Source organism: Tinamus guttatus, unplaced genomic scaffold, assembly GCF_059628265.1.
Source record: "Tinamus guttatus ecotype Peru unplaced genomic scaffold, ASM5962826v1 Tinamus_guttatus_pri_ptg000226l, whole genome shotgun sequence".
Classification (NCBI taxonomy): Eukaryota; Metazoa; Chordata; class Aves; order Tinamiformes; family Tinamidae; genus Tinamus; species Tinamus guttatus.
In genome coordinates, this window is record NW_028288760.1 from 3,899,134 (window position 1) to 3,927,040 (window position 27,907).

Sequence of the window (27,907 nt, forward strand, 5' to 3'; positions counted from 1 at the left end):
TTGGCTCATTTTCAGTGGTGAGTCACATCATTTTCTCATTTCAAAATTAAATAGTTTGGAAAAATCTAGTAAATTTATGGCCATAGTTCATGCCCATATTCATAAGAATTACTGTTATTCTGATCTGAGGATAAGACAAAGCAGGTTTATAGGGGTTCACAGAGGATTTGTATATTTATCTATAATAAATATTTAATATAAATATTCATATGTATTTGTACACTATAGGATAAGTACAGTAAGTGTAATTATTATACATACATACATGACCCTTTTTTAAAGCTCAGAGAGAGTTCTTTGGATTTTACACAATGTGGGATCTGTCCTGCAGTTCTAGTTTTAGCTGTAGACTTTTGAGCTGTTCAGTGTTTTATCACATATGTTTATATACCCTGTGCCCCGTGCTCTAGGTGTCCCTGCTGGAGCAGGGGGGTTGAACTAGATGATCTTTAGAGGTCCCTTCCAACCTCAACCGTTCTGGGATTCTGTGTGATTTTGTGATTCTAACCAGATTTAATAGGAATCAAGGAAATAGTTTGGAAAGTGCTTTCCCAAATCTGTCTGTCATGCCTTGAATCTGACTTATGCTGACAACGCAAGAACTATCTGGCAATTTCTATCATGGTACACGTTTGCTGTTTCACAACAGCACAGTTGTTGCTCACGTATTCACACGTTTGTGTCTGATTCCTGCTGACCTTCACCCCCACCCAGGCACCTCAATCTGAGCGTGAGGCCAAAGACACTGTCCGCCTTGGTGAGAAGCGGCGTCCCCGAGGCTCTGCGAGGAGAAGTGTGGCAGCTGCTGGCGGGGTGTCACAACAACGATCATCTGGTGGAGAAGTACCGAATCCTCATCACAAAGGTAGGAGCATGACGTTTTTCTGTCGTTTGTTTTTATCCTTCACATCTGAAGGAATGGAAATACAGAGATTTCCAAGTGTGCGCTCGCTTGCTGAAAGGTTCAGGAGTGCATCTGAATATAATGAATCAATTAGTCATTATAACTGAGTCCTCTCTCCAGAGAAGGGAAAAAAAAAAAAAAGAAAAAAAAAAAAAACACCCTGCATGCAGTATTAATTGTTGCCTTACCTCTAGTTTAAGAATGCCTTCTTTTCATAATCCTACTCACTGAGACTGATTCTGGACAGCTTCTGAAAATTAATATTCTATTAATTGTTTCATCATCAAGAGATATTCAGGGGGCTCATTTCCTTTGCTTGCTTCAGTTTTCTGTATGAAAGCTGAATTTTGCCATATTGTCTTAAGGTTGATCGAAGGCTAGTTAATATTGCAACTTCTATTTTGGTAGAAGCAGCAATGCATTTTGGACGTGTTTGCTCTGGACATCTTTTTTCTTTTTAACTTCGTCAGTGCTGACCTCAGTAACACAGGAAAAGAAAATAAAGTCATATATGCAGTCATCATTCAGTGTCACAAAATGAAATGTTTCTTCCCTCTCTAGAACCTGAATATGCTAAGTTGGGTTTTGATCATTATCTGTGTGGACAAGCTGTGTTTTATTGCTTTCATCAAATGTGCAAGTCTATAAGGACTATGTTAGGAATGGCTGACAATGTAAGTTTAGTACAAGAAAAACAGAAGTTAATTGTTCACCAGTTAAAAAGCAAAGTGACTGAATCGGCCCTTGTATGTATCTAGGTCCTGATGGCATAAATTTGCAACGACCAATAAAAGACCTTTTTCTGAGAGAGAGAGGGCTGAAATGAAAATTCAATTTCTGCTGGAATCATGTGGGAAGGATCCTACATGTTTTAAAAGAATCACATAAGATTGGCTAAAAATGTTCTGCCGTAAATACTTCTACATTCTCTTACTGTAGTACAGTCTTGATCTGAATTCCTGATTATGGCTATATGCATAGTAGAACTCTTAACTCTGATTTACGGTGCATAAATCATACAAATAATGTGGAGGCTGAATGCTCAGGCAAGGAGTATGTCACAGCTACTCTGGTTGTGTTGTTTTAATTGCCTAGTAAGTAGCTGACAGTGTCATTTGGTTCTCCCTTTCAATATTTTGGTATTGGAAAGAAAGAGGTCATATCTGTGACATGTATTGCTACTGCCTTTGTGATCTAAAAAGAAGTCCTGTAATTAATTTTTAAACCTGTGAGACTTTCCACTCATTTGCGATCGGCAGAAGCAAAGGAAATTACCTGCCCCTGGTGGGTTGGAAGTGCTCGTCGCACTCTTGCTACGCAAAGCACAGGAGTCGGCGTGTCCGAAACAGCGAAGCGGCTGCTCACCACGTGCTGGCCGGGTGCCGTGGTGTGCGTTGCTTTGCCGGCCCTGGAACGTGCTGCCGTATTTTATACGTCACTTGCACAGACTGTTCATGTTATTTGCATTAAAATGCATTGAAAAATGGTATAACTGAGAATAGTAACTACTGTAGCATGGAGCAGCAGCTCAAGGATTTGCAGTAAAACCTTTGCCTTTCAGTGCAAGCAGGAGATGCGCTAAGGCTGTTTGAGTACTCATGGTACAGCGCTCCTTCTCTCTTAATTTCGACCTCTATTTCTGTAGCTGCATTTGATTTCTGCCAAGCTTTCATGACCCTCTGTGGCAGCCGGCCCCAAATTAATAAGGATCTGTGCTGACAGCTGCTTCAAAAGGTTCTGGCCTCTTTTCAGTGATTTCTTTCTCCTCGTGAGCAGGCTGGTGGATGCTGGCTCCCCAGTATCTCTTTGGCTGTTCGATTGCTTTCCTGTGGAATTCTGGCACATGCTGCTTGGGGGTTCTGTGGTTTTTGCTTGCTGTTGCAAGTTAAATGCAAGTTAAACAGTTACTCGTTTACTGTTGTTGTGTGGCTACTGAGCTGTTGAAAGGGAAATGTCTTCCCTTGTGTTTTACTTGGGAAGGCTGCATCTCCTTCTCTTCTTGCATCTGATCTAGGCATAGGAAGGAGCTTTGAAACCCCACCTCAGGGTGTGCTCGCTGCATCCTATGGTCATCTCAACAGTCTGTATTCATTATTTATTCTTTATGGCTTTGATTAACACTAGCTGGGTTTGTACACTGCTTTTGTTACTGCAGTAGTGTCTAAGTCTCACCACTGCGGCGGTTCCACAAATTACTTTGGAGAATTTGTGCACCATCTGCGTGCAATAATGAAGCTTTTAGCAGCTCCAGATTGCCACAGCCATGGTGGGGAGTGTGGCCGCAAGCCAGCCCAGTGAATTAAGGTCATGTCCCTGCTGGGGACAGGAAGGCAACTCTAGGTAGAAAGATCTAGACGATCCCAGTGAGAGGCATCTGTTCCTGAGAGGACTTTGGCAGTCGTGGCTATGGCAGATAGTGTTCAGGCTTCCAGCCACCACAAGGAGGGAGAGGGACGTGGAGAGTCGCTCCAGGCATTAATAGGTACCTAATTTAAAAATACCCCATGCTTTTGACAGTCATAGTTGGTTAAGAGGGTGTTGCTAAATGAAAAGCTTGTGGAGCTAACCACACAGGTTAAAAATAGCCTGATATAAAGCTAAATACACAATAGCCACTTTTCAGTCAAGGTTTTTTAGAAGAGGACTAGTATAAGCTATCTCACAGATCAGTGGTGCTCTTTTGAAGTACCCCAAATTTGAGAATCTGGCATTTACAACAGTGAGGGAGAAACAAAGGCTTTGGAGGGAGGTGTGTGGGGAAAAATAAAGCTCTTTGTGTGCAAAAATAATGTCTAAAGGGAAGAAACATGAATTGCTGTGTGAGATAAATATGGCATGTTGAGAAAGACTTGACTTGAGGGGTGTCTTGTGGTGCAAACAAAAGAAGCAGCGGCAGGAAGGGCGTCCTGCAATGCTGCCCCGGGCTCACCATTTCCAAGGGGACTTTAAAGGCTAATAAGAGATTAGCTTTGTATGCTTCTTCCTGGCGTCTTATATCTGGACTCTTGCTACTTACTTTCTCTTTTTCCTACTTTGTTCCATGACCAGAGGGCTGCAATACACAGGAATTCTATCAGATGCTCCCCTCAGGCTTGGTGCAAATGATGCTAATTTTTTTTTACTGAAGACGTAGATTAAAATGTTGTTTGACTGAATGTATTGCTTCATCAGTGGGATAAATGTAATAGTGCTTTAGATGTGGGTGGTTAGCATTTATTTTCCACTTGTCTCACAATCAGATTTTCATGAGAATATCTAAATTGAGAAGAATACATTTAATTTTCTAGAGTATAAAGTGCCACAATTTTGTATGATCAATTGAGATTAAATTTATTTAGTTCTGTGAATCATGGGATAAATTGCATGTAGTAGCCTTGTTGACTGTGTGCCTAAATTTATAGGTGCCTTATTTGTTTAGTTTTGATTAAGTGGCAATATAATTTTACTATCTTTTATAAGCAGTAGTTCTCTTTTGAATGATTTCTTAAATACCTTTTAGTGTTAGATGAGATTGAGCTGCATTACTGAATAAAGTGCTAGAAGTATCCATAATACAGAAATATTTTCAGTGACTGCCACTTGCAATCACGTAGCTACTGGAAAATGTATGTGTCAATGTCTTTTAGAAATGGTGGTTCTTGGTAGACGGGCTGCACCCTGGGCCGCAGAACCAGGTGTTTGTGCCTGGTTGTGTAGGTGGGTTGATGTCCTCCTGGATATGTTCTAGGTGCCGTTCGTGCCCTTCCCGAGCCACCTTGGCGCTCAGCGTGTCCCTATCCTGGTGCGGAGAGGCCCAGGAGTGCTGGCAGGGGACACTGCTTTGGGCTTGGCTGTGTTGAGCAGGTTGACGTGAACCCTGGATAAACTTGAGTGTTAACTTTGAAAAAGCTTTGAAAAGAATTTCACTTAAAGGAAAAAGCAGCACACACTTTCCTCCTTTTATACCTAAAAATGCTTAACAGCTGTATAGGAGAGAAGTTTGCATGTCTAATAAACAGAAACAGTGTGGGGGTTGTTGGTATACCTTTTGCTTTGAAATTTCACAATAGGGTTTTGTTTTGGTCAGCCTCAGGATCTCCAATACTACTTTGTTTTCATGTTTCTGAGACAATATTTAACGTTCAGTGTGTGTCACTTTCTTAAGGTGTTTGTAAGTGCCCGTTTGTCCCTAGGGACCCAAAAGCACTATTTGAACCAACCGGTATGTAAATCTTTCTCTGCTTTGGAAAGATAGGAGATCATTTCCCCAGTAGTAATTCAATCTTAGCTTGTTTTCTGTATAGCCACTACACACTTGCTTAAATTTAATTCAAAGTTTGTAAGTTTGTGTTTCCTGGCTACAGTTCTAGTACTTCACTTTCCATGAGGAGAAATGCCATGAGGCACTGAAGGACAGTTGTAAAGGGATCTTTCATGGAGGAAAGATGAGGAAGAAAGATCAAGGTTCAGTTGTCTGTATGAGAGTAAATACCTGCCACATCTTGCTGTTGTCCAGCATGGCGTTGGAGCAATGAGTTGATTTTATTTTCCCCCTAGTACAAGTCCCCCAGCCGCGGCGTTGCCGTGCGCTGCTGCCTGCTCTGCCTTTGGGCTGAGACCCCTTCCCGTTCCCCGCGGCCTCACGGCGCTCGTGCCGGGGCTGATCCCGGTGCGGTACCGCCGGAGCGCGGTGTGACCGTGGGCGCGCAGGCCGCACACTCGGGTTTTGTGGACCTCGAGGCCCCTCGATGCGGCCTCGTGGCAACGGGCCTGGCCCGAGCTCGGGCGTGTGGCTGGGGAAGCAGCCTCGGAGCCCAGTGCTCGCCCGCTCCAGTCCCGGCTCTAGCGGGGGCTGGAGCGCCTGGCGGAGGCTTCCCCAGTTCGACGCGTCTCAGTTGGGAATTGCGATCCCGGTGACTCCCCTGCGCGTTTGCTCTCCGCGTGCCCCGGGGTTTCCCGGTTTCTCGGCCGCTGTCGGTGGCAGCGACACCCGCGGCTGCGGTGCAGGTTGCGCAGGGGCAGCGGCATCCGCATGGCGGGTGGGAAACGTGGCCCGGCCTCGTCCCCCTCCGCGAGTGTTTCCTAGCCCAGACCGCCCCCGCGGGGAAGGGGCTCGCTCGCTGCTGCGGCAGGAGCCGCTCCCCGGAAGGGCTCGTGCCCCAGCGCCGCCGCGGGCAGAGCCGCTCGGGGCCCGGGCAGAGCCCCCCGCTCGTTGCGGCTGCGGCGCCGGGGGCGGCTCCGGGGCGGGGAGCGGGGGAGGCTGCGGGCCGGGTCCCCCCGCGCCGCCCGCCGCGCTCCATCCTCCCCCTCCGCCGCGCTCTGTCCTCCTCCCCCGCCGCGCTGCCCGCCCCGGGCCCGGCCCCGGCTCCCGGCCGAGGATGCGCCGCGGCTGCCGGCAGGTAGGTGCGAGCGGGGGCGGCCGCGGGCCCGGCGGGAGCGCGAACAAAAGCGGCGGTGCAAGATGGAGCCAGGGAGGAGGGCTGGACCCCTCCCCGCCGCCGGCCCCGCTGCGGGGCTGCTGCCGCCGCGAGCGGCGGGGATGGCGGGAGGAGCGAGGAGGTGCCTGGTGCAGGGACAGGCTGCAGCAGGGCGTGGGAAGGGGGCCGCGATGGAGGTGGGAGCGGTGCCTGCAACGCTTTCCCCTTCTCTCCTGGCAGCTGCTGGGAGGACCCTCGCCCCGACTCGCTGAAGGCCCCTTCTCCCTCTTCCCCCCGTCCCTTGTCCCCGCTCAGCGACGCAGCCGGCTCGGGAGGGCTCTACGGGCAGCGCTCTCCCGGGGCTGTGCGGGACGGGGCTGACATGCCGGCTGCCGGGCCCGGAGCAGCGGCACGGAGCCGGATTTAAAGGGGAATTGTGCTGCAGACAATGCCCAGCAGCCGCGGCTGGAGCGGCCCGGGGGACTCGCGCTCTGCTTCTGACACTGCTACATGCACGGAAAGAGCCGCAATGACAGCAGCTGCCTGGAGTGGCTGCAGGCAGCAGGCAGGAGCATGAAGTAGAGGGATCACTGCAGTGCTCAAGATGAACTCCTCTTTGGTCGGCAACCAGAGTGGCCGCCCGTTCTGTCTCCTGGCCATCAGCTATCTGGAGACCATCAATTTTTGCCTGCTGGAAGTGGTTATTATTGTATTCCTCATGGTGCTGATTATTTCAGGAAACATTATAGTGATCTTTGTCTTTCACTGTGCACCTCTACTGAACCACCACACCACCAGTTACTTCATCCAGACTATGGCGTACGCTGACCTCCTGGTAGGTGTGAGCTGTCTGGTGCCTTCTCTGTCTCTGCTGCACTACCCTGTCGTTTTGAGCGAGTCCTTGGTTTGCCAAATCTTTGGTTATGTGGTGTCAGTGCTCAAGAGCGTCTCCATGGCCTCCTTGGCATGCATCAGTATTGACAGGTACATCGCCATCACTAAACCGCTCACCTACAACACCCTGGTCACCCCGTGGAGACTCCGGATCTGCATTCTGATGATTTGGCTGTACTCCTGCCTGGTCTTCTTACCCTCCTTTCGCTGGGGCAAGCCTGGCTATCACGGAGATGTGTTTCGGTGGTGTGCCGATTCCTGGAACACCGATCCCTACTTTACCCTCTTCATTGTGGTGATGCTCTACGCGCCCGCCGCTTTCACCGTTTGCTTCACGTACTTCAACATCTTCCGCATCTGCCAGCAGCACACGAAGGAGATCAACGAGAGGCGCGTGCGCTTCAGCTCGCAGGCCGGGGAGGCCGGGGAGGCGCAGCCCTGCCCCGACAAGCGCTACGCCATGGTCCTCTTCCGCATCACCAGCGTCTTCTACATCCTCTGGTTGCCCTATATCATCTATTTTTTGCTGGAGAGCTCCAATGTCTATAGTAATCGTGTTGCATCCTTCTTGACCACTTGGCTTGCCATTAGCAACAGTTTCTGCAACTGTGTCATTTACAGTCTGTCCAACAGTGTCTTTCAGAAGGGGCTTAAGCGTCTCTCGGGGGCTATTTGTGCCTCTTGTGCTAGACCAAGGGTAGCTAAGGACTCCTCTACTTCCAGGAGCAAAAGATCCTCCAATGGATGTCACGTCTAAGAAGCGTGTCATTGTGACTGGGAAGTGCAGGGACAATTCTGTAAATTGCAAAATAAGTTAAATATGATTTTAAGATGTCCAGATTTGCAAAAAGGTTTCTGAGAAATGCTGCTGACATAGAAGAATCAGGAGCACATATCATTGTGATTTCACTTAAAAATTATTGCCGTGGAAGAGGCTGTGGAGTTTCACCTCCATATTCATTTTTAAGAATAAAGCTGTATCTTGACACTTACCTCTCCAGCTGGTGTGACTGAATGGAGTGGGTGTCTGAGAGCTTCAGCAAAATGTAGTCTTTCTTACAGCTTTACGAGGTTCTTTTGAGATTTGTGCTTCACATGTAAATGATAGATCTGAAGTGGAAATGTCACAGTCTGTGGTATATTACAGGGATTTTTTTAATATATGCCAAAGTATATTGACACAGTGTTCCAGCATCGTTATAGAAGGGGCCAAACAGTTAGTGTTACCTAGGCAGGACGTCTGGAACGGTGGTGGATAACGTGAACGTTGAGTGTGGACTTCCCGTCTCGCCGTGAGCGCAGTGACGTGGTCTCGAGCGCTGCGACCAGGAGGACCGGCCCGGCCCCGAGTGCCGCCTCGCTAGGAGAGCGCTCGTGTGCCAGCCCAGCGCCGCATCTGCCTTCTCCCGCTTGTCAAGGGACATGGAAAACTTGGATCAGGCCAAATTTAGCAGTAAAATAAAATGTGTTTTGATAAGCTAAGAGAAAATGCTTGTTGTTTTATGATACTGGAATTGTGGCAGCCACTTGAGGACGATGCCAATATGTGAAAATTATTCTCAAAACAGTGGAGAAATGCCACATTTTTGTGTGTGGAAATTTTCTCAAGAACAACTTTAAAAATAACATGTCCCCTTTTTTTTAATCTAAATTCTTCTGATATTTTACATACTAGAACTTAAGGGGAAAGGAAAGAAAACAATTGTCTTCTAAACAGCTAAGGGAACTATGTTGTAAATTTAACTGTAGTATTTCAGTTATGAATAAGTGCACAGAGCTAAATTGGAGGCATTTTTCTTTAGGCTTTGTGGGATTAAAGATGGTTCGAATATAGCAGGAGTTAAATCCTTTTGGCAAATGTATCAAATTGGTCGAGTGAAGTACAGTATCTGAGAAGCAGACTTACATTGACTGCGTCTTGGTGGGGCTGGCTTAGATGAAATATGTGAGTACTGTAATGCTGTTAAGAATGCAATATGGCCCTCAGATTAATTTTCTTGATGAATATCTCTGTCTTTCTATGGATGCGTAAAATAAGATATTGGAAACTAAACTACCTGTGAACCCTGTATCCCTATAATAAAGGGGTTGCAATCTGCATCGCTCTCTAGCCCTGTGCTTGGCACAGGCCGTTCCCACAACTCGCCTCCGCTCTGACAGCGGGTTATAAAGCACGGCTCTCTGCAGGGCCCTCCCTTGGCTGTGCTTCCAGGTGCTGCGTTCGGGGGATTCTCTGAGCTCTTGCATTCGCTTAGTATATATTGTTAGTCATAGTGGTGATGAAAATCTTCAGGGAAATTTAATTTAAGAGTTTTCTAGAGCTTGGGGCAATTCTCTGGGCTGAAGTGATGTCTGTAGGTGATTTGCTTTTTGTTTTTGTTTTTATTGGTTTCGTTTTTAAGGGTTGTTGTAGACCAAGCTCATGCTTTTTCTGAGAGTCAAGCCTGTCTGTCCCACAAGCATACGCGTACGCTCCTCAGTGACTGGAGTTCTGGCATCTGATGTTCCCACGTTGCCCTGGAGGATGACAGTTTGTATCCTATGTTTGCACCTGCAACAATTGCACCTAGTCCTGTTTGCTTCCCACCCACGTTTGCTCTGTTACACTTTTGTGCAGATGCCATTGACGAAATGGGGAAGGAGAGAGACGGGAGCTGGATGGAGCGCTCCTGGCGTGACTTGTACTTGCAGGACTAAGGGCAGATACGAGTGTGCTCCCGCAGGGATCGACGCGTGTCCCCTGCCTGGGGCAGGTGGGCAGAGCCCTCCTCCTGCTGCCAGGCTGCGTTGGAGAGCCCTGTTGCAAGGCATGTTCAAATCTGATCTGGGTTTGCTCTCAAAGTATTTCACCCGTAGTTCAAACTTGTCAAGATAAGCCTCCTCAGGTCACCCGAAACTTTCAGAATTTTATGGTTGTCTCGATCCTCTTGCCTTTGCAGCTGTATTATTGCTGTCTCTTGTACTAGGGCTGCACCTAGAGCCAGGGCTTGCTCTGCAGTCTTTGCACATCCGCAGCAGCAGTGATCCCTTCCACAGAGCCCTTGCAGCCCGAGCTGTGCTCAGAGACGAGGGGGGAGCGTGGCAGCCAAGGGGAGCAGAGCGGCGGCGCAGCGAGTCGTCTGCGCGGGGTAATAAACTCCAGCACATCAGCTGCCTAATTGTGCCGCGCCGCCTCGGAGGCGTTGGGGCTGACGTGGGCTTTGGGGAGCAATTTAAGGGCTTTAGTCACTAATATCAAAGCATTTGTGGTATTTTTGGAACAGCCTCTCAGGTAAACTCTCTACGGCTTTGCTCCGCTCTTCACCTTAGCTAACATTTCCAAGTCTTTGAAGTGATATGGTCTAGTATTAAAATAGTGTTTGATTAAATTTAACTTTTTGGTTTTTTCTTTTAACCCAATCATTTATAGCATGAATAAAAGGTTTAAGTTGTATGTTAACTTTTGAGAGCATGGATTTTTTTTTAAAAGGCAAAGGGTTTGAATGAAGAGTTTGAATTTAATTTAAGATGAAGCAATTGCTGCTTAATCTAAAAATCTGGAGTTGTACGTGGGTGTTGTCATCGTCTTTTTTTTTTTTTAAGATGCAAATACATGTTTGCTGCTGCCATTGCTTTGCAGCTAAGATTCATTATAATATTCCTAACAGCTAGGATTTTGCTTGTTCACTTGCCATTTCCATCTCAGAATCTTCATCAGCTCAGATGATTTCGATGAGGTGAAAAGCGGAATCTGGAACACTCCGAGCGATGGAGAGGAGAGGAGTTGCAGCCAATTGATGTATTCAAGTTTCAGCTAGCATCAGTTTTTAAAGACACTTCTTAAAATCGCCTCAGTAGACTAGTGTTAATGTTTCTAGTTTGGTGTGTGTTAATTTATCTATTTCTTAAACTTTAAATTACATTATTTTTCCTGTCGTTTAATTTAATGTTGTTCTAGGTTTGTATGTGATGAGATTATTTAAATATTTATGAATACCTTTGAATCTCTGCAATTAAATCACATAGACGTGACTGTTGCTTACTGTGCCAATTGTGGAAGAAGTTTGAAATCTATTACAGTCAGCAGTCCAACATATTTTGTCATAGAGTTAACATGAGGTACGTGCACAATTTCATCACAACTTGTGCCATTAATTGTTACACAGCAAAATTTCCAAGTGTGAGGCTTTCTTCACTGTACATAATCTAATCTTTTCTTGGCTGTGCTTCTAGCTGGGGGTGCCTAGTGCTTTAGGAATTAGCAGCAAGACTATTGTGTAGCTGAAGATGCAGGATGCAGAAATCAAATTAGATCTTCATAGAAATTGTGTGCGGTATGGTTACCTGTATTCAATTTGAAATTCCATCTCAGACTGTAAGTTTATTTTTTTTATTAGGGTTATCACGTTGAGCTGCTAGAAGGTTCAATTTACAGGATGGAATTCAGTGTTTTTTTGTTGTTTTAGTACTATGAGAAATCATTTTTATATACACAACCTTTCAGAATGTGATAATTTGCTTCATCCAGTACTCTTGATTAAAAAAAATACTGGAAGTTTAGGCTGTGATTATATTGTCATAAGTTGAGCAAAAATCTGTGAAATATTTTTATAATCTCAAACTCAAGTGACACTTTTTAACAATTATTTTGTGAGAAACAAAATTCTGCTGTTGTCTACTGTCTTTTTAAATTATATATTGCTGGTTTCTGCGGTCTTTCTTTGCTGTTAGGGGCTTTGTGCTGGTGAACGCTCAGGAGTTGCTGCTGCTGGTGGAAGGGCTGCCCTGGCGCCGCGTGCCGGAGCGCCGGGGCCCAGATCTGCGGCACAAGGGACCGGCACCAAGTGCCGGGGCGCAGGGAGCGCCCAGCAGCGCGGGGCTCCGGGCAGCCCCTCTTTGAGCAGAGCCTTGGGCGAGGATGTCCAAACCGCAGTGTCTACCCCCCGCTCTCATGTTAAGGCTTTTTCTTTTTTTGGAGGTTGATGAGCAAATGCAGACAATTCAGTGCTAAAATTAAATCTGTAAAATATTTTTGGAAGTAAAAATTTCTTCAGAATTAAAATTTAGTGTATTTAAAAGTAGATGCAGTATTTATAGCAAGAAACTGAAAGCTGCAGCTAGTTCAAACAAACAAGAGAAACCTGCTGTGTGTTAGCACCGGTTTGATACAAATCAGGGTTATGTCAGAACAATGGAGCATTTAATTTGGGCCATTTCCTTTATAACACAATTCCTTAAACATGGAGTTTAACTTTTTTACTCCAGATGCTCTGCATGCCAGAGGAACAACTGGATCGCGTCTGCTCCCAGTGCTGGATTCCTTTAGATCCCAAGCTCTTTGGGCAGGTGTAACCGTTGCAGACAAACGTATCCGTGCGCGTCCGTGAGCTTGCCGTCCTCGGGGTGCTCCCGTTCTGGGTTTCCCCGTGGAAGCTCTTCCGAGGACAGGTACCTCAACTCTTGCCTATTTCACCCGTATAATACTCAATCAGATCTCCTGGGCTTTAACCCTTAATGGAAATGCTGACATGTTCTTGTGTCCTAATGCAAGCTGTTTGGATGCGGATTTGCAGGCTTTGCCAGCTGTGTGTCCGGGCCAGGCTGATTCTCTAGCTAGCGAACGTGGGGTTGTTTGAAGTGATGAGCAGAAGTTAACGAAGGTGTCTTTGGTTCGGCCTGAAAATGGGAGAAGTGTCATGATGACAGAGGTGCTCCAAGGGACTCCCAGGTGGCCAAGTGGGTGCCGGACCCTTGCTGCCCGTGGGAGCCCCCTTTGCTAAGGATAAGGACTGCTTAGGAATGCGCCGGGAAGGGCCGCGTTGCATGGAGCTGCCTCTGGCGTCCGCGTTCGGGTGGACACACGTGTTTGGGGATGGCAGTCGCGTGCGACAAAGTGCCGTCCTGCCGTCAGAAAGGGAAGGAACCTGGACTTTCCATTCTGACCTCTTTCTTTTTATGAATTTGTAAGATGAGCATAGTAATTTTGTAATTCAAAGCCCTGGCTTCTCTCTGATATTTGTTACTGGAGATCCTGTGATTAAAAAATTAAGTAATTCAAGCGTCTCCTTGTAAAGATGAACTCGTATCAATCTTGCTATGCATATGCAAGTCGTGTTACAAAGATCATATGGTAAAAGCAATCAGTTGCTTAATAAAGCAAGTCATAAGTTTAATTGTAATTGGTAAAAATAAAAAAATCTGAGATTTCAACTGAAAGTAGTAAAACTTAACAATCAATGTTTAGATCAGTAAATGATGAAGTTTGTAATATGCTGGCAAGACTATAGAGGGATTTGTCAGGGGAAGTAAAAACAGACTTTGCACTAAAGTGGCTTAGGTATATTTATAGTGCTAGTGAACTTTTGTGTGTGTGAAATCTTTGGACTATTTTAATATAATATAAGGCTTTGAGCTTTAGGTAACTGAAGTTGCGGATTTTATGAAATTACGTTAGTGCCACACTGTGAAGTATTTTTAAATTTTAGCATTACTGGATATGAAAAGTATTTCATTGAAACATTTTTTTAAAACTTTCTTTTTGTAGATGCTGTGAAAAGAATTGATGCTTAGTGTACAGAGAAATAACACCCTGAGGGCTGTAAGGTGCCTACAGCTTTCACCTCAGGTTTTGAGGGATTAGGTATTTCTTGAGGATAAGTTGTTGTCATTAAAACCTACTAAAAATAACAGTGCGGTTAATCCTTTCAGATGGCGGGAAGCAGCATTACCCTCAGCCACACTTTTGAACTGTCTGGAAGGATTTGCAAACACGTCCACGGTCTTTGCAGAATTGTGTCTTTAGAAAGGCTGTGCAGCACAGTGTCTGCAAGTTGCTATGCTGATAAGTTTCTCTCCATATGTAACCTTTGAAATCTAGTTCCTATTGTAATTCTAGCATGTAAACACTAGATTCAATTTTGTATTTCTCTAATGCAACAGGATGGAAATGAGTTTGCAATTGTTAATGATGAGCTTTCTTATTGTTAATACTTGTGGGTATGTCTTTTCTTCAGGAAGTTCCGAGCTGTGTTAGTACCTTTCCAGAATTGTTTTCCGTCCCGTTTACAGCTGCAAGCATGGGAGCTCTGCATGCGTGTGCTTCGGGGCCGCTCCGCTGGCCTCCGTGCGGCCGAGCGCCCTCCCTTTGAAGGATGCTCTTTCCCCATCTTCTGCCTGTCTCCTTCCTCCTTCGCAGTGAGTGGCGAAGCCCAAGCCGCCGGTCAGGTTATTTCGGTGTGTCCTGTGGCGGTTCAACACGTCTGACTGATGCTTGGTAGGAGGAATTTTGTTTGGGAGTCAGTCTAGTTCCTTACACAAGTAGTATCACGACTGGTATTTTTTTACCTACATGTCAGTGAAAAGGCCGAGAATAGATAAAAATCGCATGTAAGAATGTGTACGTGTGTGTAAGTATTTTGTGCACCTTTTAACGCTGGAAATCATTTTGTATTAAAAGATAAAAGGTTTAAGCGTGGAAACCCCTGCTGTTAAGAACTATGGAAAAAAAAATCCACCAAAGCAGATTAGAAAAGCAAACAGGTGAATTCTGAGCCAATCCGACCTCTAAGACTCTCTAATACTGTTTTTAATTGTGGCAGTGCAGAGCATTACGGTATCAGTCTAGGCTCCATGGTGTTCCTAATCCCCGCCTGGATTTGTTCTGTTGGGAACCCTGCAAGGGAAGGGGGAGATGGTGAAGATGGGCATTTTGATTGATATTCACGACAGCTGAGGAACAGAGAATGTTGTGGCTCCAAAAATGTGTATTGAGTGCCAGCTCAGAATTGCTGCTCAAATACAGGGGTCAGGAGTACTTTTACCCCGTTATCTTAAAACATTTCTGCAGCTGATTTTTTTCAGCTAAGGCTGATAATAGGAAAAAAAAAAAAAGTTGAGCCAAAATGACAATTGCTACTGATTAAAAATATTTACATATTTTCAAATATTAAACAGTACTAGAATAAACTGAAATATGTAAAATATCTGATTCTAAATCTTTGCATAATTATTTGCAAGAGTTAATTTTGCTATGAGCTGCTAATACTGGAGCACATGTATTACTCCCTTCGAGATGGTCTGTGTTCTAGCTGTCATACATCCAATGGCTTGTTTCCCTTTTGCTGTAGATGTACATACATATATATATGTATATATGTGTGTGTGTATTTTAAAACAACCAAATTAACATGGCGGTAATTGTACAGTCACACAGTTTACACTAGGGCTTTGTAAAATACATAATTTTAAGAATGTCGATGTGTTTCTTAGCATATTTTCTAAACACTTTGCTGAATCTGTTACCAACACTTCCCGTCCTAAGAGAAACGCCACATATTTCCATGGTTGTTCTACTGGTTACATTCTTGTCTGTCATTTGTTTTGGTCCAATGTAATCTTGATACTACTAAAATTTAAAGGGCTGTTGACAAATTTCACATCGCCTGGGATTGCCTGTTCTCCAAATATATGGATCATGCATCAACAGTACTAAATAGCCTTACTGTTTTGCCTAAAAGCCTAGCTAATTTATTTAACATCCTCTATCTAAAGAGAGGTCTTTGGAAGGGGCAGCGTATTTTGAGGTGCTCCTCCTTTTTAAAGGGATGCTCAGAATTGAATAGCAGTACTTGTTGATCAGTGATATTATTGTAGCCAAAGGATGCATGGGTGGTTTAATATGAAGTTTTTGCTTCTAAATTCTTGATGAAATGTAGTGTTCTACAGAGCTGTGTGAAGAGTGTAGTTTTTTATTCTGAAATGCACTTGTACACTTTATTTGAAAGGTCTGAATGGATCATAAATACATTTAAGAAATAAATGATACGTCACATGTTTTCAAGTCTTGTCTCAGATGACTTTTGTGTAACTGCGTGCTGATAGAGGGGTGCTCCTTTCGGAGCAGGTGGATGCTTTTCCTCCTATCTCTAGGGCTTTAAATAGGCTTGGTTGGACGTAACCGCCAGGAGTGGGAAAGCCTTCCAAAACGCGCTGCTTGGTTATGCTCCGGCCATACATGTTGCAGGACACTGCAGGCAAACTCCTCTTTCTAATTTTCCTGTGGGAAACTTGAGCCCTAAAAGGAAACGAGCACAGCTAAAGGGCTGGATATCACAAGGGATTCACTTTTATTTTTAGGATTGTACTATATTGCCATATTTGGACTGAAAATATGCTGAATCAATGCACTATTGTACCAAATTGCAGCTCTCTGGCCATTCTGAGTTTGTCTGAATTATTAAGGTTTTTCCACAGATGCTGCTCATCTGCAGCTGGTGCTAACGCCAGGCAGTGCTGTATTCCATGGTGCTGACCCCAGGCAGTGCTGTATTCCATGGCGCCGACGCCAGGCAGTGCTGTATTCCATGGTGCTGACCCCAGGCAGTGCTGTATTCCATGGTGCTGACGCTAGGCAGTGCTGTATTCCATGGTGCTGACCCCAGGCAGTGCTGTATTCCATGGTGCTGACGCCAGGCAGTGCTGTATTCCATGGCGCCGACGCCAGGCAGTGCTGTATTCCATGGTGCCGACGCCAGGCAGTGCTGTATTCCATGGCGCTGACCCCAGGCAGTGCTGTATTCCATGGCGCTGACGCCAGGCAGTGCTGTATTCCATGATGCTGACGCCAGGCAGTGCTGTATTCCATGATGCTGACGCCAGGCAGTGCTGTATTCCATGGTGCTGACCCCAGGCAGTGCTGTATTCCATGGCGCCGACGCCAGGCAGTGCTCTATTCCATGGCGCCGACGCCAGGCAGTGCTGTATTCCATGGTGCTGACGCCAGGCAGTGCTACATTCCGGGTGCAGCATGGCTTGCGAGAGGCTGCTCCGCGTATTGCTCCAGCCCCGGGCGAGCGCGTTTCACCGCCGTTCCCAAGGATCCCGCTCGCAGGTGGAACCCTCCCTGCTCCGAGCCTCTCCGCTGGCTTCGATGGCAGCACGTGCAGTGGGTGCACTCGGCGGGAACGACCGGGCAAGGCTGCTCACCAGGAATAACCTTGGGAACGACATTAACCTGCAAAATAAACGTGGTGACAGGCTGTCTGACTAACACTGAAAATAGATATTGAGAGACTTCTTGATATCTTAGGATATGTTTAAAACGTGCAGATCTGCTTGGAATAGCTTTTCCATGTTATCCATGAGGCCATCAGTGTTGCCTGTCCGCGAAAGCTTCAGCCGATTTCAGCCTTTTCAGCTTCTTGCTCTGTTAAAGGCCGTGTATCTGCCTTGCCAGGACAGGGCACGTGTGCCCAGCGCCTGGAGGAAGCAGGAGGATTCCCGGGATTGAGGCTCCTCTCTCCCGTCTCGCAGGGATCTCTGCCTGGCTGTAGATCTTTGTGGCGTCAGTGGGACCTCTGTAAGCAGTAACTGCAGTGTGAAAGTTGATCCCGTTAGGGCAAGAGTGAGCATCAAGCAGAGCTTGGGTCTTATTTTCTTAGGGGGATGGCCTCCCATCAGGTTTCCATCGAGAAACTGCTGAGAAAGTTACTTCAGTTTGCACTTTATTTGGCATTTCTTGGATGTGTTTGCTCAGTTAGACTAGGAATACAGTCTAAAGGCATTGATCAAGGTTGTTAGAATCCAGGGATGCTCCCAGGAAAATCAATGATATCTTAAATTTAGAGGAAAATATATTTTAAAAAAAAAAAAAAAGTTCTTTAAGTGTTGTGACACAGATAGGAGATGGGAACAAGTATGTTTTTATAGGAAGGCTGATACGATAGATGAGTTTCTCTCTGCTAGACTGGATCTCAGCTCAATTGCTCATCTTGTTTCACTGTGAATCAATTGGAGAGGAAGTCTTTAGTGCAACTCCAATAATAATTTTCAGTGCATAAAAGAGGGAGGGGAAGGGTATGTTCTCAGCAAGAGCATCCACATTTTCCTGCTTTCCTTCAGAGCAGTGAACTGTTATGAGAATTTTAATCTTCATTACACTTGCCTCAGTTCTCATGACTGTTTCCATTCTGTTTCCATTCTGTTTTCTTTATTGCTTTCTTTTTCTTCCTGTCATTCTTAGCTTTCTATTTTTCAATTCCAGTTTGTAAAGGGTGTGGGTTCAGAAGGGTTTCCTTTAGTTCCCAGTCTCCTGGAAGCATGAGAAATTGCCCATTGAGCCAATTCTCACAGCAAGGTATAAAAATAGGAGTAAAGAAAAGGTTGCACAATACTTGGATTGCAGCAGTTTGTACTAATAGAGAGATTTCAAAGCCATGGTTTGAAAAACATTTTTTTTTTTTAAAGTTTATCGTTTCCGTATATTTTTCTGTCCCCGAACTACGTTTCAGCATCAGGAACCAGCTTTAGGGCTGCTGGAAGAAGGGTGCTGAGACCTAGGAGTCCAGCGCTGAACAGCCACACAAAAGCACAGGGAGACCCTCTAGTTTCTTCATGTTAGTTAGAATAAGTTAGTTACTTGAAGGAGTTTCCAACCAGATACTTTTGCCTCTACTATTTAAAAAAAAAAGTGGATTAAAAGGCAAGTGGGGTTCAGATTGCTGTCCATGCTGTAGCACTGCACACAAAATGCACTTGGTGCCAAGAATGGCTTTCGGCAGCGCCCAGAGCCTCGCAAAGCAGAGCACTGCGCTGGAATTCCGTCTTGGAAACCTTTAGGCAGCTGAAAGTTATCCCAAATACCTTATTCACGTGCTTAAGAGTTTTCAGAATTGATTTCTGAGCATTGCCCCCCTGAGTGCCAAACTAGCCATTAACTTACCTGCCTGTGTTGACTTAAAAGACCTGTATCTGTATGAAATTTCTTTAGCATTGGATTTTGTTTGCTTCTGATTTCATTGTAATGAGACAGACCTTTGGCATGTTAATTCTTACTGAACTGAAATGCTGTGCAGCAATTTTGATACCATTTTCAAGGCAAGCTAAAAACTTGATTTTAGTAGCAATATGCTGTTTTCCTAATGAAATGCTTCTCAAAAGCCACAGAGAGGAGTGCTAAACTTGGATTAAAATGAGAAGAGGAAAACCAGCAGACTGTAGTTACCCACCGTAACCAAGGGGTGGAATTGAGGGCAGGCTGCAGCTGCCGGGTGTCCTCTGCAGCCCCCGGTGCAGGAGATGCGCCCGCGGGACGGGTGTCCAGCCGGCCCCGTGGGGACGGCCGCGCTCGGCCCCGCAGCGGCCTGGGCCGCTTCGTCATGTGCCACCCTGACCCTGCCCACGTGTGCCCAGGTGACTAAAGCCATCAGGACGGGGATCTAGAGCTGCTGGTCTGCAGGACCTGGGCTGCTTGAGTACATTGCACTTTGCTGAGTTCAGAACAGCTTACAGAACGCCACGCACATCCTAACTCTCAGTTCTAGCATATTACAGTTTATACTTTTTTCCTGTTTTAATATACTTTATTTATTTATTTGTTTATTTTTCCCATAGGAGTCTCCCCAAGACAGTGCTATTACCCGTGACATCAATCGAACGTTCCCTGCTCATGATTATTTTAAAGATACTGGGGGAGATGGCCAGGACTCCCTCTACAAAATATGCAAGGTATTATTTACACTCTTATTTGCTAATTTTAGTAATTTACACTGTGTATCATTAGCAGATGTAACTCCATTTCCTGTGGAGGCTGCATATGTGTTATAGTTAAGTGCCATGGAGTTTCATTATGCCACCAGAGTCAGGCTGGTAAGTGTTTGTCTGGCATATAGGGAATTCAGATAAGAGTCACTTACTCAGAAAACTGCAATATTTTCTTTGTTTTCTTTTTCTCTTGAGAGAGACATTGTAAAATGTTATTCTTGTTATTATTTTAGGCCTATTCTGTCTACGATGAAGAGATTGGCTATTGTCAAGGCCAGTCCTTTCTTGCTGCTGTGCTGCTTCTGCATGTAAGTGCTGCGCTGGTTTTATTTTTTCCTACCAATTTGTTTTAAAGCTTAAGACTAAATATTGTTCCATTTATCTAGGACAAATGCCGTTTACCCAAACTAGGGAGGTTGCAGGCCATGTATCTGCTTTAATGTTGGTCAATAATGATATGTTTTTAGAGACAGAAGAATACACTGCTTAAAAGTCATTGTGAGGCTGGTTTCCTGGGTCTCAGTGCTTTGAACACTCTGCTGCCTTTATTTGGACTATCGTCTTGCAGATGTTTGTGTCTTGGTTTTAGGGGTTAGTCAAGGATGAAAATAGTTTTTTTTTTTTTTTTTTTTTTTTTTACGTTGTTAAGATACTTAAATATGCTTTTCTTAACTTTAATTGTTGTTGGTAGAAGTGACCTCAGCACAGCAATATCCTTTAATTGCTTGGGTGTTCAGGAGCCAGACAGCTTTATGGTTACTGTAAATCAAAAACAAAAGTTTTATATTTACTCATGATTGCGAAGTATGAGAAAATTAGAAATCTGTAGAAATTATTTATAGACCGTTCTTTCCTTCCTTTTTTTTTTTTTCTTTAATCTGCTTATCAGTGTGTGGATTATAAGAATCAATAGTTAGAAGTGAACAGTTCTATAACCAGTAGGATTTTGTGATATCTTTTCCCTGGTTAATGGCCAAATAGCATCGATACTGAATCAGATTAAGAATAATGATACTTTCTAATCTGATCTAAAGACATAAACACTCTTACTCATATATTTTGCTTGTCCTCTGTCTATTTATTTAAATTTTCCATTGGACTAAGAGACTCGCAGTCAAGAACGTACTGTGTGTAGTTCCAGAGTTCTTCCTTTAACAATAGCTGTTGCTTCTGGGAATTCAGTGTGCATCAAAAACCCGTGTATCTCAAGCTTTCTTTTTCAAGACAGTCAGTGTTCGGGGCTCGGCTGTTAGGGACAATATATGTTAAAATGAAATGTTACACAAAAGGAAATTAAGTTTCTACAAGTACTTCTCTAGAGTATTAAAATGTCTCAGAAAAGTATTCAGATTTAATGAGCTCCATATGCAGAGTAATAATAGGATTCTGGAGATAGATGTTGTGGCCTTTCCAGGAACAGACTTCACTCTGGAAATATCAAAACTGAATTTTGGTGTCAGGGAGAAATGTATAAACACCGACAAGCTATGATGAGTATTTCTTCAGCTTTTGGCAGGAAAGGGAGACTGAACTTTCCCAAATCAGTGCTGAGACGTGATAAATGGAAGTTTTGTTAGCAGTAACTGGTCTCTCTCATTCATTCCATCTGAAAAATTCAACATCAAATGTAATAATGTGATTTTAAAATGTAAATATATAGTTAAAAACAAGGGAAAGGTCCTGTTTAACCTTCTCTAGTACTACTGCTCCTGTCTTAACTGTTTAGGTGACAAGGGTTTAAGCTGCTCCAAATCTGTAGCACTGCATCCGATTCTGATGTGATTTGGACAAAGTCACCAGGGCACAGAACCGCTTTGATCTTCATGTCTGAAAATAGTGTTTTTACTTGAGTGATTGCAAGGTGATTTGTTCCATTTAACAAGAATTAAACGCTGTTTCTAACACTAGCTCTCATCTTGTATGTTCATATTCTTGTTTACCTCTAAACCAGTTAGGGCCAGATTAAAAAACAATAATAATTTGGGTTTTCTATGAGAGGGAGGGGGCACAGGGCAAACACACCCAGTATGAAAAATGCTAAATCTGCTTTCCTCTCAGATGCCTGAAGAGCAAGCTTTTAGTGTTCTGGTCAAAATCATGTTTGATTATGGACTCAGGGAGCTTTTCAAACAAAACTTTGAAGATTTGCACTGCAAGTTCTACCAGCTGGAGCGCCTCATGCAGGTACGTGCTCCAGCTTGGGGGAAGTGAACGGGTCAGAACCTGCAATTCAAAGCACTGCTCAATAGATTTTTTTTTTTGATATCATTATTATTATTATTTATTTTAGGAATGCATTCCTGATCTGTATAACCACTTTCTGGACATCAGCCTTGAAGCACACATGTATGCTTCCCAGTGGTTCCTTACCCTGTTCACTGCAAAGTTCCCTCTCTACATGGTCTTCCATATTATCGACTTGCTGTTGTGTGAGGTATGTGTTATAATGCAGAGATTTGTTGCTGTTGATAATGACTGACACCTTCTCTCCATCTTGGTTCATGTCCTTCTTATTACCTGTTCTTGAATAGCTAGGCAAGTGCTATGTTTTTATGCAGAAGAGTTATATTTCTACAACGAATAAAGTTTTCAGCAGTCTTCACATTGAGTTTCTGTAAATAATCATTTTTATAACAATATATTTTGTAATGTTATGTTGAATAATTTGAATCTGAGCTTGTTATCATGAATGAGTAAAGAACATTTTCTAATGAAGCATCCTTGAGTTATAAATCTGCTGGTCAGTGTTTTTACCCTGTCCGTATGTCTATCTGCTGCTTGCGTTGTCCACGTGCCAGTGTAATAAAAAGCAACAGATGGTACCTAGAAAATTGATTCTATTTGTTTAGAACACATTTTAATTTAATAATTAGTAAATGTGTTCATAGTGAATTATTTTAAATAATCATTTGAAAACGGCAGTAAAACCAGAGTAATTCAGCAGTGGGGGGAAAGGGAGATACCATCATGAAAGAAGATGAATAGTGTGTCTTGGTTATGGAGGGTATCCCTTAAGACAGTATATTCTATTACTGAATATAAGGGCTATTTGTAGATAATTGGATAATATAAATAAAACATGTCTAATAAGTAGTGGCAAAATAAATACCGAGAAATTAACTTATTTTCTCATTGTCTTTCTCTTCAGGGAATAAGTGTTATTTTCAACGTTGCACTGGGATTATTAAAAGTGAGTATCCTACTTTGCACATCACCATGTACAGTATCAGAAGTTAAGGAGTTACCAAATATATAATTAAAAAAACCTAATGACAATCTGTATAACATGTACTGTTCTCTGTCGTGCTCTGCGCAGGGCAGTGCCCTTAGAGCGGTGGAGCAGGGGTCAAGAGAAGTTTGCAGAGATGGAATCGCACAGGATTTGCAGAAAGCTAAAGCTAGATACTTTCTTGGGGGCTTTAGGAAACTGCTGTTGTTTTATTGTCTCTGGGAGTAAAGCAGTTGTTCAAAATCTGCTATGCAGTTACTGATTTTCTTTTCCTATTTCTAGACTACCAAGGATGACTTGTTACTAACTGACTTTGAAGGAGCTTTAAAATTCTTCCGTGTACAACTGCCCAAGAGATACCGTTCAGAGGAAAATGCAAAAAAGCTGATGGAATTAGCGTGTAATATGAAGGTAAAGATGTGAGAATAGTGACTGTGAGAACTTCTTTAATGTGTACAGCTTCAGTGCTTACATGCAACGTGCTTGTCCAAGTGTAAGTACATTGCAGACACTCTCCAGTGAAACACAGTAAACCCCATGAGTGGCATGGGCCTGTCTTGAGAGCTCGGAAGAGACTGGCTTTCCAAGAGTAACATCCAGTGCTTTAAAAACTGGAACAGTCAAAACATTTTAAATGACTAATAGCACTAAAATAAAATAATTAAAGGCATCTCTGCATTTCTTTGCTGAAATTTTTATCCTGTAATAGCTTCAAAAAGGGTAATATATTTCATCAACATGAAACGACGCTCTTTAATTTAAAACAGAGTAAGTAATGCAGAAAGAGAACACCACCATTTCAGACAGAATATGGCAATCTTTAATTGTGTGTGTGTAATGTTAATGTACTGCAAATAAGGAACACATTAAAATGCTTTGATAGATTTACAGATATAGGAAGATGAAGGATTGTGAGCTGGCATTAAAATTTCAAGCTAGGAACGATCTCAAGGTGTCTGTGTATATTTATCACTGTTTTCTGGTGGGGAAGGTATGCTACTTTTTGTTAACTTTTTAAATGAATTTTCCCATTCAGGACCATTTCATAGTTTTTACTGTAGAGTAGATAACAATAACAGGTTCATCAATTATGGTCTTTGTAGTCTGAGGGTCTACAGTTTTACACAAATTTGCCCATCACAAGATAAATATTCTGCACTGGTTTCGGACATTTCTTGCATGAAACAAGTGTTGGGAGAGGGGAATAATCAAGCAGAAAATCTGGTGTTTTAGCTCATCCAATCACTAAACACTAGCCATAGTTTTGTCATTAAATATGCATCTGGTTAAACCACATAGAATGGCTTTCACCTTTGAGGATAACGGGCGGTTCCTCTTTCCGGTGCTGCCGGCGTTGCCAGTTGCTGCGCGGGAGCGCGCGGCCGCCCGGGGCTGCGCTGGGGCTGCGGGAGACCCGGCTGCGCCGCGGGGCCCGCGGAGACGCTCGCTGCTGCGGCTCACCCCTGGGTGTGCACAGCACTGCTATTTTGACCTAAAATATAAGCCCTTTGCTGTCAATAGAAATCTCCAGGTCTTTGTCTGGAAGTGCTTTTGAGCAGAAAAGAGTCTGATGTCAAGATAAATAATTTATAGGAAGGAGAGGTAGTCCGCGAGGGCATTGTGATTGCAACAGCATTCTGCTGAAAAGGAGGTCAGCGCTGATGAGCTGAGACAACGCTTCATTCTCACGGCCACTCCTCGCTGCTGCAGACAAGTGTTTGCAGTTACTGCTGCTTTCTGCAACCCTGGAAAGCTGCATCTCTGCCTCCTGCCACCATGCAAACCCAGAGGCCTTGGTGACCTGCCCAGGGCACAGGTCCCTCTAGGGCTCCGGCATCTAAGGTTGGTGATGAGCAAGCGTTCTCCTGATCACCTCATTACTGATATCTACAGGCAGAGCTGCTTGAATACATTCAGAAATGTAGGAGATAGACCCCAGCTTCTCAAGACCTGCCAGTGCCCACAGCTTCAGATTTGCTGCATGAAAGCCGACAGTTTGGGCATTATTTCAGCAGGGCCGAAGCAGTGAAATAATCTACTGAAGTTATTGGCTTCATTGACAGAAAAGGGTTAATATTCTGAAGATTCCTCTTGAGTGGAAAGAGTAATTTTTGGAGTTGATGAGGCTGGACTGGCTCTGGTAAATTGGCTGGCTTCTTAAGAAAATTATCAGCTAAAGTATGGTTAAATGTTTCTGTGCAACTCTCGCTAGAGGGAGCTTAGCTCCTAGTTTTCCACAGTTCATTTCAAGGAAGATTGTTTAATGATAAAACCTAAGGTTATAGAAACCAAACCATGTTTGCCTTTTGGCTTTCATTTTGCACACTGGTAACTTCATCAGACCTACTTTTTTAAAGAGACCAAATTGCCATCACTGTTTATTAATTTGGTCTACTGAAATACTAAAGATTCAAATCTTATTACTAAATATTTGACGTAGATGTAACTAACATACATGGGGACCACACACAGTGGTCTTGGTGTGGTGTGTCTTGTGCAGCCCCATGGCATGCGGCATCCCGGATCCCTACGCTGGGAAGGGAGCTGCTCGGGCTGTGTAGCAGCTTTGCTCCTGTGTCCTCGCTCCCTGTTCCACTGCAGCACTGTGCACAAAACAGCTTCGTGCACGGAGTCGCTCGCCCTGTCTGCGCTGTGCCCAGAGCAGATCTCTGGGCCCCTGCGAGCACTGAGTGCTGCTGCTCATCTGAGCTGCTGCGGCAGCCCTGGGAGCGGGTTGTTTTCTCCTGAGCTTGGACAACACCAGCCGAAACATGAGCCGAGCCTGCCCTTGTCCTTGCAGCGCTTGCAGGCTTGTGGAAAGTGAACCAAATGCTCCTGCTAGCTCAGAAGCCCCTCTGGTGGCTTGCAGCCCAGTCTGTTTCGCTGAGCAGTATTTGGAGTATCAGGTAGTTTTATGCCAGGGAAAATGCAAGCAGGATGGTCCTGCAGATCCTTTTCAGAAGCTTTTCTAGTTTCCACCAAGGGAGAAGAGGAAGGGGCATGTCTGCGATTGTATTTAATGGATCCAAATTTTTGACCACGTCTAATGATTTGATACTTAAAATGTTTGAGATGTGAAGAGGCAGGAGCTGCCTAAAGCTTGCACTGTAACCCTTTGTGAATTGTGTGTTCTTCTATTGATGTTCTGGGCAGGAACTAATGGGCTGCTTTAATTTAGATTAGTCAGAAGAAGCTGAAGAAATATGAAAAGGAGTATCATGCCATGAGGGAGCAGCAAGCTCAACAGGAGGATCCTATAGAAAGATATGAGGTAATGCACACTCACCATAGTCTAATTTAATGCATTATGTCTGCAGGAAGCTCCTACTTTGACTGCTTTTTCTTTCAGCAGTTTTCGTTATGTGATCAATTTTGATGCAATAGGGGCATCTGCTATAGGACTGTGCAGTAAATCTCCTTATACCAGCAATATTAACTGTAATGGGGTTATTGTGAGCCCATCTTCACAAGGAAATGAAGATGAGTGTGTTCTTATATTTTTGTCATAAAACTGTTTCAGCAGAACCTGTTTTCAGCACTTATGTAGTAGGTAATTTGGCTGATTACATAAATGCCAGGAACAGAAAGAAAATTCCTAATTGATTGAACTCTGCCTTCTGTTGATTATAATCTTATTTTCACTCCTCACCCCGGTATCAAGTAATACATATATATGTAAAAATATAGAAATATGTTATATATAAAATTATGTGGGCATGCACATATACATAACACACCAACGCACCTGCATATACAGACACCTTTTTATATTTTAAGTTCAAGAATTTTATGTGAACTTAATTTAACGCCTGTCTGTGTTCTGGGAACTGTAGCAGAAGAAAATAGAATGGCTTTCCCAGGATCCTGCTCCTCTCCCCCCTATTTCCAGCATGCAAATTTCATTTTGAGCTGAGAAAAGCAGCACTTGTGGCAACCTCCTGGCAAGGTATTGATGGTGGAATGACACCCCCACCTATGCATTCTCCAAAAGCATTTCTCTAGCTCAGCAAATAATAGTTAAGGAGAGTTATTTATAAATGACTTATTCTCAAAGCTAATACTTTATTTATTTATTTTACACTTAAAATATGGCTAGCTGTTTTTGTCCTCATGGAGTACAGTTGTCTTTTTGTCCCTGGAATATAAGCTGTGTGCTTGTCCTCAGGTGCAGTAAGTACTGCAGTTAATGGACAAGAATCTGATAAGAATTTCCTCTTAATTTCTTCTGTTTTGTTTCCCGTAGCGTGAGAACCGTCGTCTACAAGAAGCAAATATGAGGCTTGAGCAAGAAAATGATGATCTTGCACATGAACTAGTGACCAGCAAGATTGCTCTACGAAAGGATTTAGATAATGTAAGACACATTTTTAGTCTCTGTAGTTCAGACTGGTTCTTAGTGACTCCTCTCTGGAGGTGCCTGTAGGGAGAGCCACGTTGTACTTTGTAAGTTTGCCTTTTCTGTTGGCACAACTGATAAATCCCCCTTTCTTTGTTCTTCATAGGATGTATTTTCATTTGTGTCTTACCTCCAGGGTTAAGGATTGCCTATATGTTTGTCTGAAGCTGGGTTACTTATAATCCTGCCAGGTCCACAGTTTGAGTGGGTGCAGATTTTGACATTATCCAGGATGGGGGATCACCTTTGCAGGGTATCTAATGTGCTGCAGAAAATTGTGGTGTTGATATAGATGGGGTAGAATTATTTCTTCCATGTCTGTATTGCAGAATGGTGATATATGGACTTCTCAGACATTCATGAGAAACTGGACCTGTGACTGAATTACTGATATTCTGAAACATATACTGAACAATTTGAGGGAAAGAAGAGAAGACACTTTTTTTTTTTTCCCCCGCTTAGTATAAAGGGAAAGAAAGTACAGCAGGAGCTGAACTAGTCAAGGTTTTGAATTGCTGCAGAGATAAGAGGATACATTCAGTATACTGTTTTTCCTCATCTCGTGTTTC

The 27,907-nt window shown here is 43.9% G+C and overlaps 2 protein-coding genes across 2 annotated transcripts in view; both read left to right on the plus strand.

Moving 5' to 3' along the window:
• The window catches only part of RABGAP1 (RAB GTPase activating protein 1), a 50,294-nt gene that overhangs the window by 15,115 nt on the left and 7,272 nt on the right, over positions 1-27,907 (plus strand). Inside the window, exons 12-20 of the mRNA XM_010223009.2 lie at positions 715-865; positions 19,564-19,677; positions 19,947-20,021; positions 21,772-21,897; positions 22,004-22,147; positions 22,862-22,903; positions 23,225-23,353; positions 26,121-26,213; positions 27,186-27,296. Of these exons, the coding sequence (XP_010221311.1) occupies positions 715-865; positions 19,564-19,677; positions 19,947-20,021; positions 21,772-21,897; positions 22,004-22,147; positions 22,862-22,903; positions 23,225-23,353; positions 26,121-26,213; positions 27,186-27,296 (985 nt within the window). The remainder of the gene's footprint in view (positions 1-714; positions 866-19,563; positions 19,678-19,946; positions 20,022-21,771; positions 21,898-22,003; positions 22,148-22,861; positions 22,904-23,224; positions 23,354-26,120; positions 26,214-27,185; positions 27,297-27,907) is intronic.
• Positions 6,722-8,186, plus strand: GPR21 (G protein-coupled receptor 21). The gene has a single exon (XM_010223008.2). It carries the CDS (start codon positions 6,905-6,907, stop codon positions 7,949-7,951), a length of 1,047 nt encoding a protein of 348 aa, XP_010221310.2. The 5' UTR covers positions 6,722-6,904; the 3' UTR covers positions 7,952-8,186.

Bases quoted from the DNA above. Each gene is read 5' to 3' on its own strand.
- GPR21 (XM_010223008.2), top strand. From the start codon at position 6,905: ATGAACTCCTCTTTGGTCGGCAACCAGAGTGGCCGCCCGTTCTGTCTC.